The sequence below is a fragment of the Propithecus coquereli genome, unplaced genomic scaffold (assembly GCF_000956105.1).
Source record: "Propithecus coquereli isolate 6110/MARCELLA unplaced genomic scaffold, Pcoq_1.0 Scaffold238, whole genome shotgun sequence".
Lineage (NCBI taxonomy): Eukaryota > Metazoa > Chordata > Mammalia > Primates > Indriidae > Propithecus > Propithecus coquereli.
In genome coordinates this window covers 1017352-1031607 of record NW_012147930.1, presented here as the reverse complement: position 1 = coordinate 1031607, position 14256 = coordinate 1017352, and the positions used below count along the sequence as shown (strand labels likewise).

The window sequence follows — 14256 nt, the reverse complement described above, 5'->3', positions numbered from 1 at the left end:
TTTTTTTTTCCCTGAAATAACCACCTTATTTTACTGTGTTCTGCATATAAAATCTTAGATTCCTGCCAAGAACCATCTCTCATAACTTCTGTCTCACCTCTAAATTCATTTCTTTAACTATAATTTCTTCCAATAATGGAAATTTATATTTGAGACATAAATTACAAATCCCACAAATTCCGTGGCTTTGCCGAGTTTTCTCCCGGGCTCTGGGCGCCGTACCAAGTAACGGACAACCAGAGACTCAAAACCCCGTTGGGTGTAGCGACGATCTCAATTTAAGTTAGTAACAAAGAGAAATTCCAATCTTTTGTACCTTGAGGCCCCAATATTTTTTACTTGGCAACAAAAAGAAAATCTTACAACTTGATAGACAAAAACAACAGACTTGGGAACGAAGGAGGCGGCATCCTGACACCCACCGGGGGCGAGGAACAGTCCCGAACGTGGAACCTGCTAGACGGAGCCCTCGGCGGCACGGGGCACGCCCGGCAGAACCCGGACGCCAGGTCAGAGCGTGCCGCACACGGCGGGACTTGTCGCCGGGCGTGGAACGGGCAAACAGGACCCCGATTTCAGCAGAAAGAAGCCCCACGTGGGGCGCTGGGCTCAGCCTATGCAGCGATTGTCACCAGTGACCACCTAGCAATCACCTAGAGAATCGAACCTGCGCGTAACAAACATCCCCACCTGTCGTCCGCGACAACACTCGTTTCCGGACACCCCTGTCCCAGGAGGACGCCGGGCACTCACCGGTCGATGAAATAGCCGATGACAGGGCTCTCGGTCGTCGTGTTGGGAGGCTTCCAGGTCACGATGACGTAGTCTCGGTTGGCGTCGTGGCACTGCAGGTCCATGGGTGCTCCGGGGGCGCCGGTGACCAGAGGGTCCGCGTCTTGGGTCGGGGGAGAAAAGAGACACGTTTGCGGCCACTTAAAGGTGGGGACCCTCCAAAGCCTGCCCGTAGCTCCTCCAACCCAAACCCCGTCCGCCTGATGATCCACTGTCTAATCCCATGTTCCAATGACTGGAATGTTCTTTGACTCCGGTGACAAGACTGGTGACAAGAAATGTAAATATATATATGAGTTTAAAAAAACCTCAAAACAGGATGGGTATTTGCATACACAAAGAGTGCAATGCGCACCACCCAAAGGATGGACGTATTTGAAACTTGGACTTAGGGGGGGAGGGGGGAGCAAGGGCAACATACGTAACCTAAACATCTGTACCCCCATAATATGCTGAAATAAAAAAAAAAAAGAAAAAAAAAAAAAAAAACCTCAAAACATTGAATCCTCTATAAAACACTCAAGTCTACGATTTCCCATCAGTGGGTCCCAAATTATAGTTCACCTTCTCTTGGTTACATTTGTGGCATGATGTAACTTTGTCAAAAATTCACTGATTAAACAATATTAATAATAATTTGGCCTTTTTAATGCCTGAGAAATATTACTTAGACTCTCTTATATTTCAAATCCCTAGAAAATTCAGTGAGTTAAATTTTTTTTTCTGCAAGGTGTGAGCAAACGTTTGGGTCAATACTCTATGTGTTCATTTCACAGCCTATTAACGATCGTAACGCAGTTAGGTTTTGTTTTCAAGTTTTAATGACAGCTGTGCTGAAGACCAACAAAGTCCCTTAGCAAGTTAATACGCTGAGCATTTAAAACATTGAGTCCCAGAGAATTACGTTAAATACATATTTATACACATACACACAACCATATGCCTATAGATACACACGTATGTATAAAATGCCTAGCGCTGCCTGGTGGTGTAGCATGCATTTTGCTTTTCTTTTCATAAAAGGGGATTGATGGAAACTTCTCCATGGGTCTGTTGTGAGGATTAAAGACACGTAGGACTCTGACTGAGCATGTCGCCTAAAGCACTCAGGAGTTACTGGCTGCCCTTGGCATGAAGGTCTTACATGCAAATGTAATTGGAGTTGGCGGTGACAGTAACGGGAGCAGGTGTGGTCATCGTGGTCTCTCCCTCCCAGCCAAAGCCCGGTGGGAATGGGGCCCTCACGGGAGGCACAAGCAGCCCCCTGACTGGCGCTCTGTGCCGGACCCTCTCACCCCTGGGCTCCATTCCGTCGAGAATGAGTAAATCTGGTGCATTCACTCTCAGGACTCTCTTTGTAAACGCTAATGGCTTCATGAGTGATTAGAAAGCAATGATGATTCTGCTCTACTCCAGATCCCGTCTAATTGGTTCATCCGCTCACGGGCCGGACGCGCCAGGTGGGCTTGTGCCCTGGGGAGTGTCTCCCTCGCGCCAGGCAGCCCCCAAGGAGCAGAGACGTCTCCAAACCGCCTTGCTGCCTCCTGCCCGACACCCTCTGCCCGCCACGCCCCCGCCCCCCCCGCCAGCCGCACCTCTCACGAACAGGAAGGCGCTGTGCTCGCTGACGCCGCCTCGCGACACGATCCTCAGCGTGTACAGCCCCTCGTCGTCCTTGTTCAGGTGGCTGAAGGACAGGGAAGCCTGACCCTCCCCAAAGAACATCTTGGTCCACTTGGACTCTTTCACCAGCACGTCTGAAAGAGCGTCGGAATTGAAGGTTGTCGTCAGAAATCGTCCAGGAATCAAAGAGGACCCGAGGGGCACTCGTGCAGTCTGGCAGGGAGACGGGGAGGGACAAGCCTGACTCTGTAGCAGCCTGACAGCCGTGTCACACGGGAAGAGCACGCACGTGAAGCACCAACAGAGAAAAAGGAATCCGCAGCACGGAACGGAAGCTTCTGCTCCAAGAGCGTAAAGACAGGGCGTGTTGCAAAATGGTCACCGGCTCTGTCCTCTGGTGCGCTGGGTCTACCTGTGTCCCCCGCCCTGGCTCTTCTCAGTGGGACACCTGCTGTCCAAACCCTCTTCCTGGTCGACCCGCCCACAGCATCTACCGCAGGAGGTTTCCTTGGAAGCCAGGGTTACAGGGAGTCAGGGCTCCCAAGGCACCCACCCCAGGGAAGGTCCTCAGCCACCGCAACTTAGAAATAAATAACAAAGCTACCAACAAACCAACGCATCAAAAGGCAATGAAATTAAAAAGGCAAATTGCAAAAGAAGAAATGCAAATGATGAATAGGCTCGGGAAAAAATATTCAGCCTTGGAAATCAAGCAGACACGAAATAATGAGAAATTATTTTCCGTCTACTAAATTTGGTACAGATGAAGAAAAGGCAACGTCGGCAGCCAGAAAGAGCAGAAAGTTATGTCCCCCTTCCAGGGACAGGGTGGTTACACAGGGCTAAAGGGAGGAAGCTGGTCAAAAACCCCAAAGATGAACCAAAATTCTAAGAATTTGTCCCAAGGTAATAAATAGAAGTGCACGATGAGGATTTCATTCCAGAATTTATAACAGAAAAAGTGTAACCAACTGAAGTGTTAAGTGAGGGCAAGTGTAGCATATTCCTGTAACGGAACACGACACCCAACAGCCGATGGTGTCAAAGAATAATTGCCACAAAAACATGGATACAGTATATTGTTAGATGAAAAAAAAAAAGGTTGAAAAGGAAAAAAAGGCCCCCAATTTAACAAAAAAGCCTAAGTACGGATGCATCAGACGTACGTCGTACAACAACGTGATCATAGCAATTTGTGATTAGAGAAATGATAATTTGGGGGACTTTTTGCAATAAACATATACTAAATTCGTTATAAGAAAAAAGAACTATTTTTAATTATCAAACATCAGTCTGTATCAAACTTGACTGGCAAGTTCAGGAACACTCCGGCCCACAGTGTGCAGAGCATGACTTTGTTCCGTGCTCTTACAAGGCCAAAGTCCGTGTGAATAACTATGGCACATGCATAATAAAAATAAATATTTTAAGTTGTTTTATCCATTTTTACCTCTTTCCCACATAGCTAATGATGTCAGAGAATAACTGTGCTAATTAGGAACCAGTGCAGAGCTTGATACGTGGTAAATACAGTAAAAATACAATACACTGTAGTGTCAGGCATTACAATGCAAAATGCATTAAACATTTAATAAACGAAGAAGAAATTAGTGAGAGAGGTTGGCAAAGCAGGTGATGTAGACAGGAGAGGGAAGGCTGTCTCGTTTTCTCTTTCCATAACTGACCGGGTGTACCTTGTACTCTGTTATTTAAGTCCTGGGTAAAACACCTTTGCAGATATCACCACACCCACAAAACCATGTGATTATTACCAACATTGGGGGCAAAAAAACAAAAGGAGAAGCAACGGCAAGAAAAAAACCAACCGAAGGCCAAAAGGGAAAATTCCAAAGAACCCAGCATGAACCCTTAGAACACATCAAACTGCTAAAAACAAAAAGACTGAAAGAAAACAGGAAAAAAACATCCTGCCTTAAGGCAGTTCTGACTCAGCCATGGCACCTTAGCGGCTACCTCAGCGCCTCCCCCGTAGTGACGTGTGTTAATTAAATTCTAATTAGCACGAGGTCACCCTGTCTCTCAGTATGTTTCATCCTCGGCCTTAATAGGGTAACACGGGTGCAGCAGGCATGTTTCGCTCTGTAAACACACACCCCATTTCACGTTGGGTCACTTCAGGGTGCTCCCAGCCCTATGCTGGCCTCACCACTCTGGGTGTGGAGAACTTCAGAATGGACGTGAATTTCCGAAACAAGACCAGGAGCTCTGTCCGGACTGGACTGCGTCCTCCCAAAATTCCTGTGTTGAAACCCTCACCCCCGATACAATGTTATCAGGAGGTGGAGCCTTCCGGAAGTGATTAGGGTTAGATGGATGGGGTCATGAGGGTCGAGCTTCCTCTGCTGCGTGAGGACATGGCGAGCGGGCGGCCGTCTGCAAGCCGGGAGGGGAGCCCTCGCCAGGAGCTGCCAACGCTGGCACCGGATCTGGGACTCGCAGCCTCCGGAACTGTGGGAAAGGAGCCGCCCAGAGTGACCAAGGTCCTGCCGTCTGCGATGGCCTCAGGACGGCTGCTGTAGAGCTCTGACCCGTCCCAGCCGCGGCAGCAACTGCAGACTCCCGTGGGCACCGCCCACTTGCCCTGCGTGCTGGGGGCTTCGCTGCATTAACCGACTTTGCCGCGGGGCTCACCGGCGGCCTGGCGGCTTTCAGCTTGTTAATTTTAAAGAGTCAAAAATATCCCTTGAACTTTAATGTCTAAAAAAGCCATAGACAATGGTCTCCGCTGGTTGCATTTGAATAATAATGCCCATGAAGATGTGATTTTATTGCTAACGTGAAACTGGTTTTGTAACTAAAGTCCCCTCAGCTCTCGCAAGGATGTAACTGGATGTAGAAAAAGACCTGTCGGATACGTCTCTGACAATGTGAAATGTTCCGTTCACATCGGCACAGCTTGGCGAAACTGCCACAGCACCGGAATTCCAGGCACTTCCCAGTCACCAGAAGAAGTTCGCGACTGATGTCACCGTGTCTTGGGGACACTATGAAAATGTTTTTCAAATCAACTTCATTTCACACCAGAAATCTCTAGCACCACCAGGAGCCCCATCTCTCTCTCTCTCTGTCTCTCTCTCTCTGTCTCTATCTCTCTGTCTCTGTCTCTGTCTCTGTCTCTCTGCAGCTCTCTCTCACCCCTCTGTCCCCCTCATGAGCAGGAGAAGAGGCCCTGGCACAACTATTCTGCTCCAACAGAAGACCAAAGCTCTCAGCACCCTGCAAACCTGACCATTCCCTCCTCATCCCCCGCGTACGAGGTCAAAGGTGTTTCTCTGTGCTGGGACACGATTCCGTCTCTGTCTCCCTCCGTGCTTTGGCACACAGGAGTTCTCCCTCCTCCTCGCCGGCGGAGAGCTTCTCACCTCTCAGCAACTTTCCCACATAATGTTCTCCCTCCTCACCCCAAACCCGCCTCCCGGCTGGACTCCGGCAGACACGCGGCCAGCACCGCGCATCTGGCAAAGGATCACGGCTTGAGAAGGACGTTGCTGTACACCTGTGTGCATTTTCCCCACCGGATTGTAAATATGGGCGGGAACGGCAATGTTCTTTGTCATGTTTGCATGATGTTAGGTCCTGAATAATCTAGGCGAATACACAGCGTGAGTGGATCCATAGAAAATCAGTTCCCAGAGGAGATGAAGACCTGTACTTGGACACGCGGCGTAAACATGAAGCACAGGACCACCCGTAAGAACCAGAGCAATTCTGCGCGTGGCGGAGACGCAGGCACAGAGGACGGAGGCGACGTGGCAGCCTGGAAGACGGGACTCTGAGGCCAGACTGCAGGGCCCAGGCCCGGCCCTGCCACCCTAGAAATCCCCTCCTCTTGGCCTGCTCCCGGGAATGTGGCGTCGACCACACCCTCCGTGCCGGGGAGTCACATGAAAACTGAATTATGACACTCAAGACAGCGCCCAGCACATCGCGAGCTCTTATAAATGCTGGCTGCTGTTTTAGCCGAGGAAAACCACACACCGATACCTTGCTCGTCTCTTTGATCCCGCAAAGACCCTCTCTGTGGAGCCGTAAAACCCCCATCGACCCGTCCACACTCGGTCCCTCCCCGTTAACCTCCCCAGGATCCTCCCGGCTAAAGCTCAAGGTCGACGTGGGGTTTCGGGTCCTCCCCCGCCCCCGGGCTCGCTTGGCAGCCGAGCTAACTCGGTGGTGGATTCCAAAGCCAAGCGGGACTCGGTTTCCAGGACGTTTCTGCCCAGAGGCTGGGCGTGGCCGTGCGCCCAGCGCCACTCACCGTCCCGGTACCACTCGGCCCGCGGCTGCACCCTCTTCAGCTCGGGCGTCACCAGCAGCGTGCACTTGAGGGTGACTGTCTCGCCTTCTCTTCTGAAGGTGACCCCGAATTTCTCCAAAAACTGAACGTCAAAGTGCATGTACGGTATCATCGAGGAGAAGGGCACTGCGCAGAGAGCCGGACACCGTTAGCGCCAAGGGCGCGTCTCAGGCTTCCCAGCCTCCTGCCCTCCTACCCACAGCCCATCGGGGTCCTGGACACAAAACTCACACTGGGCAGGCTCCACCCCCCCCCCCCGTTCTGGTCGGTTCTTCACTCCCCAGCATTGGCTAAGCGTCCCTTTACCATAAAACCAAATCTTCTACAGGAATACACGGTCACTCCTGGGGAAGTCCAGGGCAACCCTAAACCCCATTCCCAAACCGTGAACAAGCCACACTGGAAAACATCCATCACATGGTGGTCCTCGGGATGCCCTGGCGTGGGGACCCCGGCCACTCTCACCTGGCGCGGGTCACCCAGGGCCACAAAGCTAGCCGGGGGCCCGGGGTGGGCACGGCCTCCTGACAGGGCTGTGCCAGGTGCCGTGACCGCAGGGGTTGGACGGGGGACGTGGTGTGTGGGTGTGGCGGAGGGAAGTGGGGAGTTGGGCGTAGTGAGGACCCGACAGCCGGAACAGAGCAGGCGGGTGTGCTGCGCACACAAGGAGAGGAGGTTCCAAGCAGGCAGAGGCAGCCCGTGTCTGAGCCGGCTTCTGCCGCACATCCTCCGTGCGACCAAAGGTGGCCATTTGTCATAAGTGACCCGGACACTTTGGAGGGAAAAAAAGGTCCCCCAAAAACACAAAATATGGCAACGTTATGCACCCAGGTAAAAAATTTGGATTTGCTTCTTGTTTTTCCAATTCAAAACTGTGAATTCTCTCCAAGTGGTGATTTCAGCAGTGTCTAAAAATACCACCTGGCTGTACACTCGCGGGGGAACGGCCTGTCAGCACAGGGACCCCGGCCAGGAAAAACGTGGATGAGTTTTTTGAGATACAATTGTCTAAAAAGATTTGACCCTCAGAAAATAATCTTCAAGGTCACACGCTACATCCGTCCCTGCACGTTTTTCTGCACGGAGAGCAAACCACAAGGTACTCACGTCCGATGGGGAGTCTCACGGAGCGGAACGGCTCCTCGTCGTCCCGGAACCCTGCAAGGGGCTGGGGTGAGCGCGGCGGCGAAGAGCACAGAGCGGCTGCGGCCTCCGCCCCCCGGGGGAGCCCGCGCACTCACGTCTCACCACCACCGCGGCGTTGGTGGACACCTGGCCGTAGGAGTTGGTCGCCACCGCCGAGTACGTCGCGGTGTCGTCGAAGTCTGCCCTTTGGGGGAGAGAAAGCGAGGCGGCTGCGGGTCGGCTCCGCAAGAGCCGGTGGCCCGAAGGGAACAAAAACATTCCTCGAAAGACAATCGCGTGGCCCAGGTAATTTGCTCATGAGTGATTGGTGCGAGAACCATGCCAGCTCTATCCCTGGCACGGCTGGGCGGCGCGCGGCATTAATTACAGACGCGGGTGGACGTCTGCGCCCAGACCGTGGCTTGGCTTTGGCGTGGAGAACAAAAAGCTTCCGGCGCTTTCAAAACCCCTTCGTTTCACCCTCAAGGAGAAGCCTCTGTTCCACCCTGGTCCTATTCTTCTCCCTCTGTAGAACGTAAACGCATCACGCGATAGTCGCACACGGACACAACGACACACGTGAGTTTGTTCCTGGGCCTCAGACAAGGGTTCTTTTACCCCCCGTTTAATTGAACAATGTTCTGAGATTTCAGGGTGAAAACATTTCCATTTTCAAGCGGCGCGAGTCCCAGCCCCCTGGCCGACAGCCTCTCCGAAGGACTTCAAGCTTGTTTCTCGAGGGACTTAAGGCATTAAGGTCCGGGGGCAGCGCCACCTGACACATTAGCGCTGATTAGCTTGTCCTGCGACCAATTAGCACTTGGCGGCTGGAGGGAGGGAACCGCCAGGCAGAGGACCCCGAGCCGGGGGCTGCAGCCTCCCTCAGCTGCGCAAGATGTGGGCGCCTACGTGACCCATCCTGAATGCAGGGTCCACGGCCTGCCCGTCTGTAAAGAAGCCCGCAACCCGCACAGATGTCCAGACCACGGAGGACTCAGAGCAGGACGTGCCCAGTGGAGGGGACCGGAGACCACCCACTGGGTGGGCAGGGACCGGCAGGACTCTACTTATGTGTCCCGTCATCGAACCCCTTTACATCGGTAATGTTTTCTACTGTACAAAGGACGTAAGAACAGAGGTGCTCACCCAGATTAGAAATGAACATCTATAAGGAATGAGGCTGAGAAGATGTGTCCACGCTGGGCCACCGGGTGGGCTGCAGAAGTGTCACTCGGGGCAGAGGACAGAGGGACGGCAGGAGGGAGGCCGCGGCCACTCTAAAGGAGACCCCCTCCCCAGCCCCGTTAACATCTTGTTCCTGGGGGATTGGGCGCCTGGGAGTCCGCATCCCAGCGGGACCCCGTTCTGCCTCCCCTTCCCAAGCTGACGGAGAGAAAGCCATTAGCTAAGACAGTCTAATTCTGACCCTTACTTCATGCCGTGAGAAGTTGCAAGCAAGTGATTAGGAGGCGAAGGTTTTATTTTCTGTCTGGACAGGTTCCCGGAATAGACAGAGACAGTTTTCTCTGGTCTCGGTTTATGTGAATTTCCACGGGGCGCTTTGCAACTCGAAGTCTCAGTTCAAAGTGCCCCCAAAACAGCTCCGTGGGAGAAACTAATCTATTTTAAAGATGGGCAAACAAAAAGTTAAGTAGCAGGTGAATTTCTCGTGGGTAATTAGGGGACCCTGTGTCCCCAAAGTGTAAGGGGCGATGACATCGGATCTATAATTTAACTCAAATCAGTATTTAAATATCAAGGTCTAAAAATAAAGCAGAAGAAACGTTTAGCTCTAAAATCGTTCTGCCAGGAGTGGGAAGTAGGGGTATCGCCAATAAAAATCCAGATGGTTCTAAACACTTTTATAAAAATACGAGAACGACATAAAAATTCTTTGAAGAAACAGGACTCACACGGTGAGTCCCAAGAGAAAAACCTTACGAGTGTTATAAAATAGTGTCAATTGTAAGTTTAAATTCAAACGGTACCAACGGGTAAGTTTCCTTTTCGGCACTTTAAGAATTCAGCTGTAGCCGCCAAAGAATATTCATAGGAGTAAATGTCACTCGCCTCAGCCCTGAGCCGGCCGAGGAAGGGAAGCTGGCCGGGCCCACACCGCTGAAAACGGCAGGGATCGGATGACCCACAGCTCAGCAGTTTGGTGTGAACAGCTGAGTGAGCTATTTAACGTAATTTGTGGGTCTTTCCCATTGCTTTTTTCCTGAAGGATATTAACATTTCAACTGTTAAAAACTTCCCAATACAAATAAGCACACTGACAGAAAAGCTGGTCTTTGGAATTTTCTTTTCCCAAATTTCTGAAACATTTGCACAGTTATGCAAAATCCAAGTACAGCCAAGCAGATCTGGATTTTTGAGTCGTTGGTATTCTGTGGCATGGTAGCCAGCGTTACTTGCAGTATTAGTTCACTCTGTTCAAAGCCCATATTATTCCCAACGGAAAGTTTAAATGTTACCAGCACTAGTGTGAATAGGACGGTTTTCGTACTTGACAAAGGGAAATTGGTTTTCTTTTTAAAACAATTATTATTAGTAAAACACAGCTCAGAGACACGCGAATCGCTAACTCAAACTGACATGCTCACCCGCGAACGCTAATAGCACGCCGGCTTGGAAAACAGACATCCCTGACGCAGGCAGGTGTCCCCTTTCTAGATAATTACGGCCGATTGCCCGTTAGAATCTCCACAGATTTTGGAAGTTCAAGGAGAGAAAGTTACTCTCTGAAAAGTGCAGCAAGAGACCACAGGCATTCGGGGTGCAGCCGCAGAGTGAGAGACCCCCCCACTCTGACTCGAGGCCTACGACCCCTCCCAACCCCTAGGACACCCCTGCCACACTTGACCTGTGACCCCCCCTGCCCCCTTAGGGGACCCTGCCCCTCCTCCCCCTTAGCTCCGGGGCTCTGGGACTGTCCCCACTAGCGCCCAGTCCTAGCTCAGAGCCTGCTCCCCTTGCTAACTCCGCTGCCCTCCCCTTCCCAGCCCCCGTGGTCTCCCCTGAACTTCAGCAGGAGCCCCACGGCCCGGCCTCTGCCCCGCTTCTACCCGCAGGGCCTCCTGACGTGAGGCCACATCCTCCCATTTCCCTCAGCCCTCTGGAGTGCCCCTTCCCCCGGGAAGCCAATGTCCTCTCAGTGGCCCAAAGGGCCTCACCTCTGTCCCCTCCAGCCCCCAGCCTTGCCGCACACGTGGTCTCCCCGAGGGACAGCCTGGCCCCTATTTCAAGCCAAAGCTTTTTAAGAAAAAAAAAAAAAACAAAAACCTGAGCCTAATGATGATGCAGTCACTGCCTTGCAGTTCAGTCAAAATAAAACCAGCAAAATTATTGAATATCTCACGTATTTTTTACATTATTTTTACTAATACCCCTCATCTTTTCCTAGGAGGGATTTGATGTAACAACAGCACAGATATACACACACACTCTTACCATGCATTGTATGATACATACACGCATGTATGTGTATGCATGAAGAGAACAGGCATCTTTTTACTTGATTCTCACAGTAACTCTATTCGGCAAACGGAGAAGATAAAATGGTTACCGTCTGTCTCTCAGTAATATTTTCAGACCAGAATATTGCCACTCAGGAGGAGCTGGTGGCTGACCCAGGGTCACAGGTAAGCAGCGGGTACGGACGCAGCCCCAGCCTGCCGGCTCCTGGACGAGGGTGAGCCGTCTATACCGCGTGACGCTGGGCAGCCACGTGTGTTTGCCCAGGACCACAGAAAATGCCCTGACACTCGATGAAGAGAAAAGGTGACTCTCACAGGCCGTGACGGTTTTGCAAACAGTGAAAACCGGGTATGCAGAGAAACATAAAAAGAACAGCGGGCCCTCGCTTCTGTAAAAGAAAAAAATCCTAAAATGCGCGTGGAAAGAAGAATTGCCAGAGATACGCCAAAATACGGATGCTGGAGGTTGGACCTACGGATGACTGTCTTTCTTTTATTTACCTGTGTTTGGTACGACTTTTCGATCTGTTGTAAGAAAGGGAGCAAAGGTCGTATTTCCGTGCAGACTCTGAGCGTGGGGACTGATTCTCTAACCGGCAGCAGGCGTCAGGAAAGCTCCCGGCACTGCAGGGCAACCTTTGCTCCCGGCCGCCGCCTTTCCCTGATGTCTCCTCCCGGGCCCGCCCCAGGACAGACAGAGGGAAGCTCCTGACCCGTCAGACTGACTGGTAAATATCTCCTAACGCACGTGGCTGCCTGGACATGGTGCTACCCGGCCTCCAGCTCCCGTTTGAGTTCTTTCCGGGGTCTGCAGCGCCCATTACCGGGCCGCCGCGGGCCGCGGGGCCTACCTGTTGATCTCCAGCGTGTGCACCCCGTAGTTGCTGTCGATCCTGTACTTCCCCGGCTCAGCGGCCTGGCAGATCAGGCTGCCGTCCTTGTACCTGCACACGGAAACCAGGACGTGAGGTGGAAGGCAGATGTCTTCCTTATTTTGTCGCAGTTTCACCCCCACCTCCCATTCGTAGCCCCGGACGTGGCCCTGCCCCGTTTCTGTGCGGTCCCCTCCGGGCCACAGGCAGGAGGACGGCACGGCGGTGGCCTGAGAGCCGGAGCCACACTCGGTTTGGGTTTTTAAGAATAGAGCAGCACTTGAGTCATTCAGACTATTGGGGTGACCCTTGGCCCGGGACAGTCCTAAAGTTGGCTTGACCTTTGTTTGGAATTCAGAGGTATGATGGGGGACGGGGGGTGTTTTAGGCCCCAGACCAGCCCCTTAGGTGCCGCGGGGCCACACCAGGGGGGCTCTGTGGGGTTTGGCCACAGGGATCCCGGCTGGAGGAGGGACCCAGGGACAAGACCCCGCCGACCCCGCCTGGCCCTGAGAGTAGCGGAGTCTCAGCCTCCCAAGCCACGTCCCGGACAGCCACAGCGTGAGCCACGATGCTCCAGACCTGAGCACACAGCTATAAAGGTGTGTGCATATCAGCAGATACCGAAACGGAAGGGCCCGTGGGGCTCAAAGATTCAATTCTTCAATTATCACCAAGTTCAAGGAGCCACAGCACTGTGGTCCCACAGCTCTGAGGCCGAGGTTTCCGCTGACGGATTTTCCCATAATTAAAAGCTGACTCTTCCTTTGCGTACAGAGTCGCCAACAAGGCAAATGCAATATGCACAGGAGCCAGGCATGTGAGGACAGGTCATTTCAGGGACTGATTTTTAAATAAGAACCGTCTGAAAAATCAGTTGAACCAAGGCCGCTAAAACAGAGATGCCCGGGTGTGTCTGCAAGGAGAGTCCGCCGGGCTGTCACAGCCACGTAGCGTCTGGAGCGCAGGGCCTACAGAAAGGGTGGCTGCTGCCTTCTTCCCCGGGACCTTCCTCCAGGGAAACCCACGTGGCCTTTCTGAGCCGGGCCGGCCCTCACCATTGCACCACGGGCGTGGGGAAGCCCTGCACGGTGAAGCAGAGCTTCACGTTCATCCTCTCCCAGACGGTGTGGGACCGCAGGCGCACCAGGATCTCGGGCGCCCGGCGCATCCGCTCCAGGTACGAGGGCCGCTCCCAGGCCATCCTGTCCTCCACCTGCCGAGACGCAAGGACGGTCAGGGTGGGCTCCCGGGCAGCGCCACACGGACGGACGCACTAGGATCCGGTCCACGAGGCTCCCCTACCATCTCCAGAAGGGCGTATTTGTCCAGCTTGTCGCGGGCCTGGGACCGCGCCAGCTGCACGTTCTCCTCCAGCTGCGCCAGCTCGTCGAGGAAGCGCTGGCGCTTGGTCTCGCCGTACATGGCCTCCAGGGACTGGTACCTGCGGGAGACAAGAGGCTGCGTTAGTCTCAGGACACCGCCTGGCCCTGGGAGGGAGAATGGCCAGGCCGACCCCTCCAGGACCTCCTTAAGTGGGTGCGAGAAGACAACAGGGAAATGCTGTTTCCGCTCACTTTTATCTCTGTTTTCAGAGTCTATTTTGGTGTGTTGATACCCTACATGAAGGACCTGTCTGCGATTTTCAAATAAAACAAATACAGGAGATGCATCCTGCAACTTTCTTTTACGGATGAGAAGCACAATTAAGAAAGCGTGGAGGCTGCCGCGACGCTTTAGAGGGTGGCCGTGAGTGGCCACAGACTCAAAAGGCAGGTGCAGCTCGGCTGGAGGTTCTGACACGATGTGACAGTTTAAGAGAAGGGTGAGCCGTGTGTGTTTCCTTCTGCACAGGAGCAGATACACAGCGGGTATGTATGCATTGTTGTATACATTGTTGCTATTAAACAGATAAAACTAAGGGTTGATCTTTTCAGCTATACATTGTTGCTACTAAACAGATAAAACTAAGGGTTGATCTTTTCAGGTATACATTGTTGCTATCAAACAGATAAAACTAAGGGTTGATCTTTTCAGCTATACATTGTTG

General features: G+C 52.5%; 1 protein-coding gene across 1 annotated transcript in view; it reads right to left on the bottom strand.

The window, feature by feature from the left end:
* Nucleotides 1–14256, bottom strand: part of MYOM2 (myomesin 2) — a 68449-nt gene that overhangs the window by 51596 nt on the left and 2597 nt on the right. Inside the window, exons 3-10 of the mRNA XM_012645867.1 lie at nucleotides 13512–13650; nucleotides 13265–13422; nucleotides 12186–12278; nucleotides 7972–8060; nucleotides 7838–7888; nucleotides 6692–6856; nucleotides 2388–2549; nucleotides 754–895 (exon numbers count right to left, since the gene is read on the bottom strand). Coding sequence (XP_012501321.1) covers nucleotides 754–895; nucleotides 2388–2549; nucleotides 6692–6856; nucleotides 7838–7888; nucleotides 7972–8060; nucleotides 12186–12278; nucleotides 13265–13422; nucleotides 13512–13650 — 999 coding nt within the window. The remainder of the gene's footprint in view (nucleotides 1–753; nucleotides 896–2387; nucleotides 2550–6691; nucleotides 6857–7837; nucleotides 7889–7971; nucleotides 8061–12185; nucleotides 12279–13264; nucleotides 13423–13511; nucleotides 13651–14256) is intronic.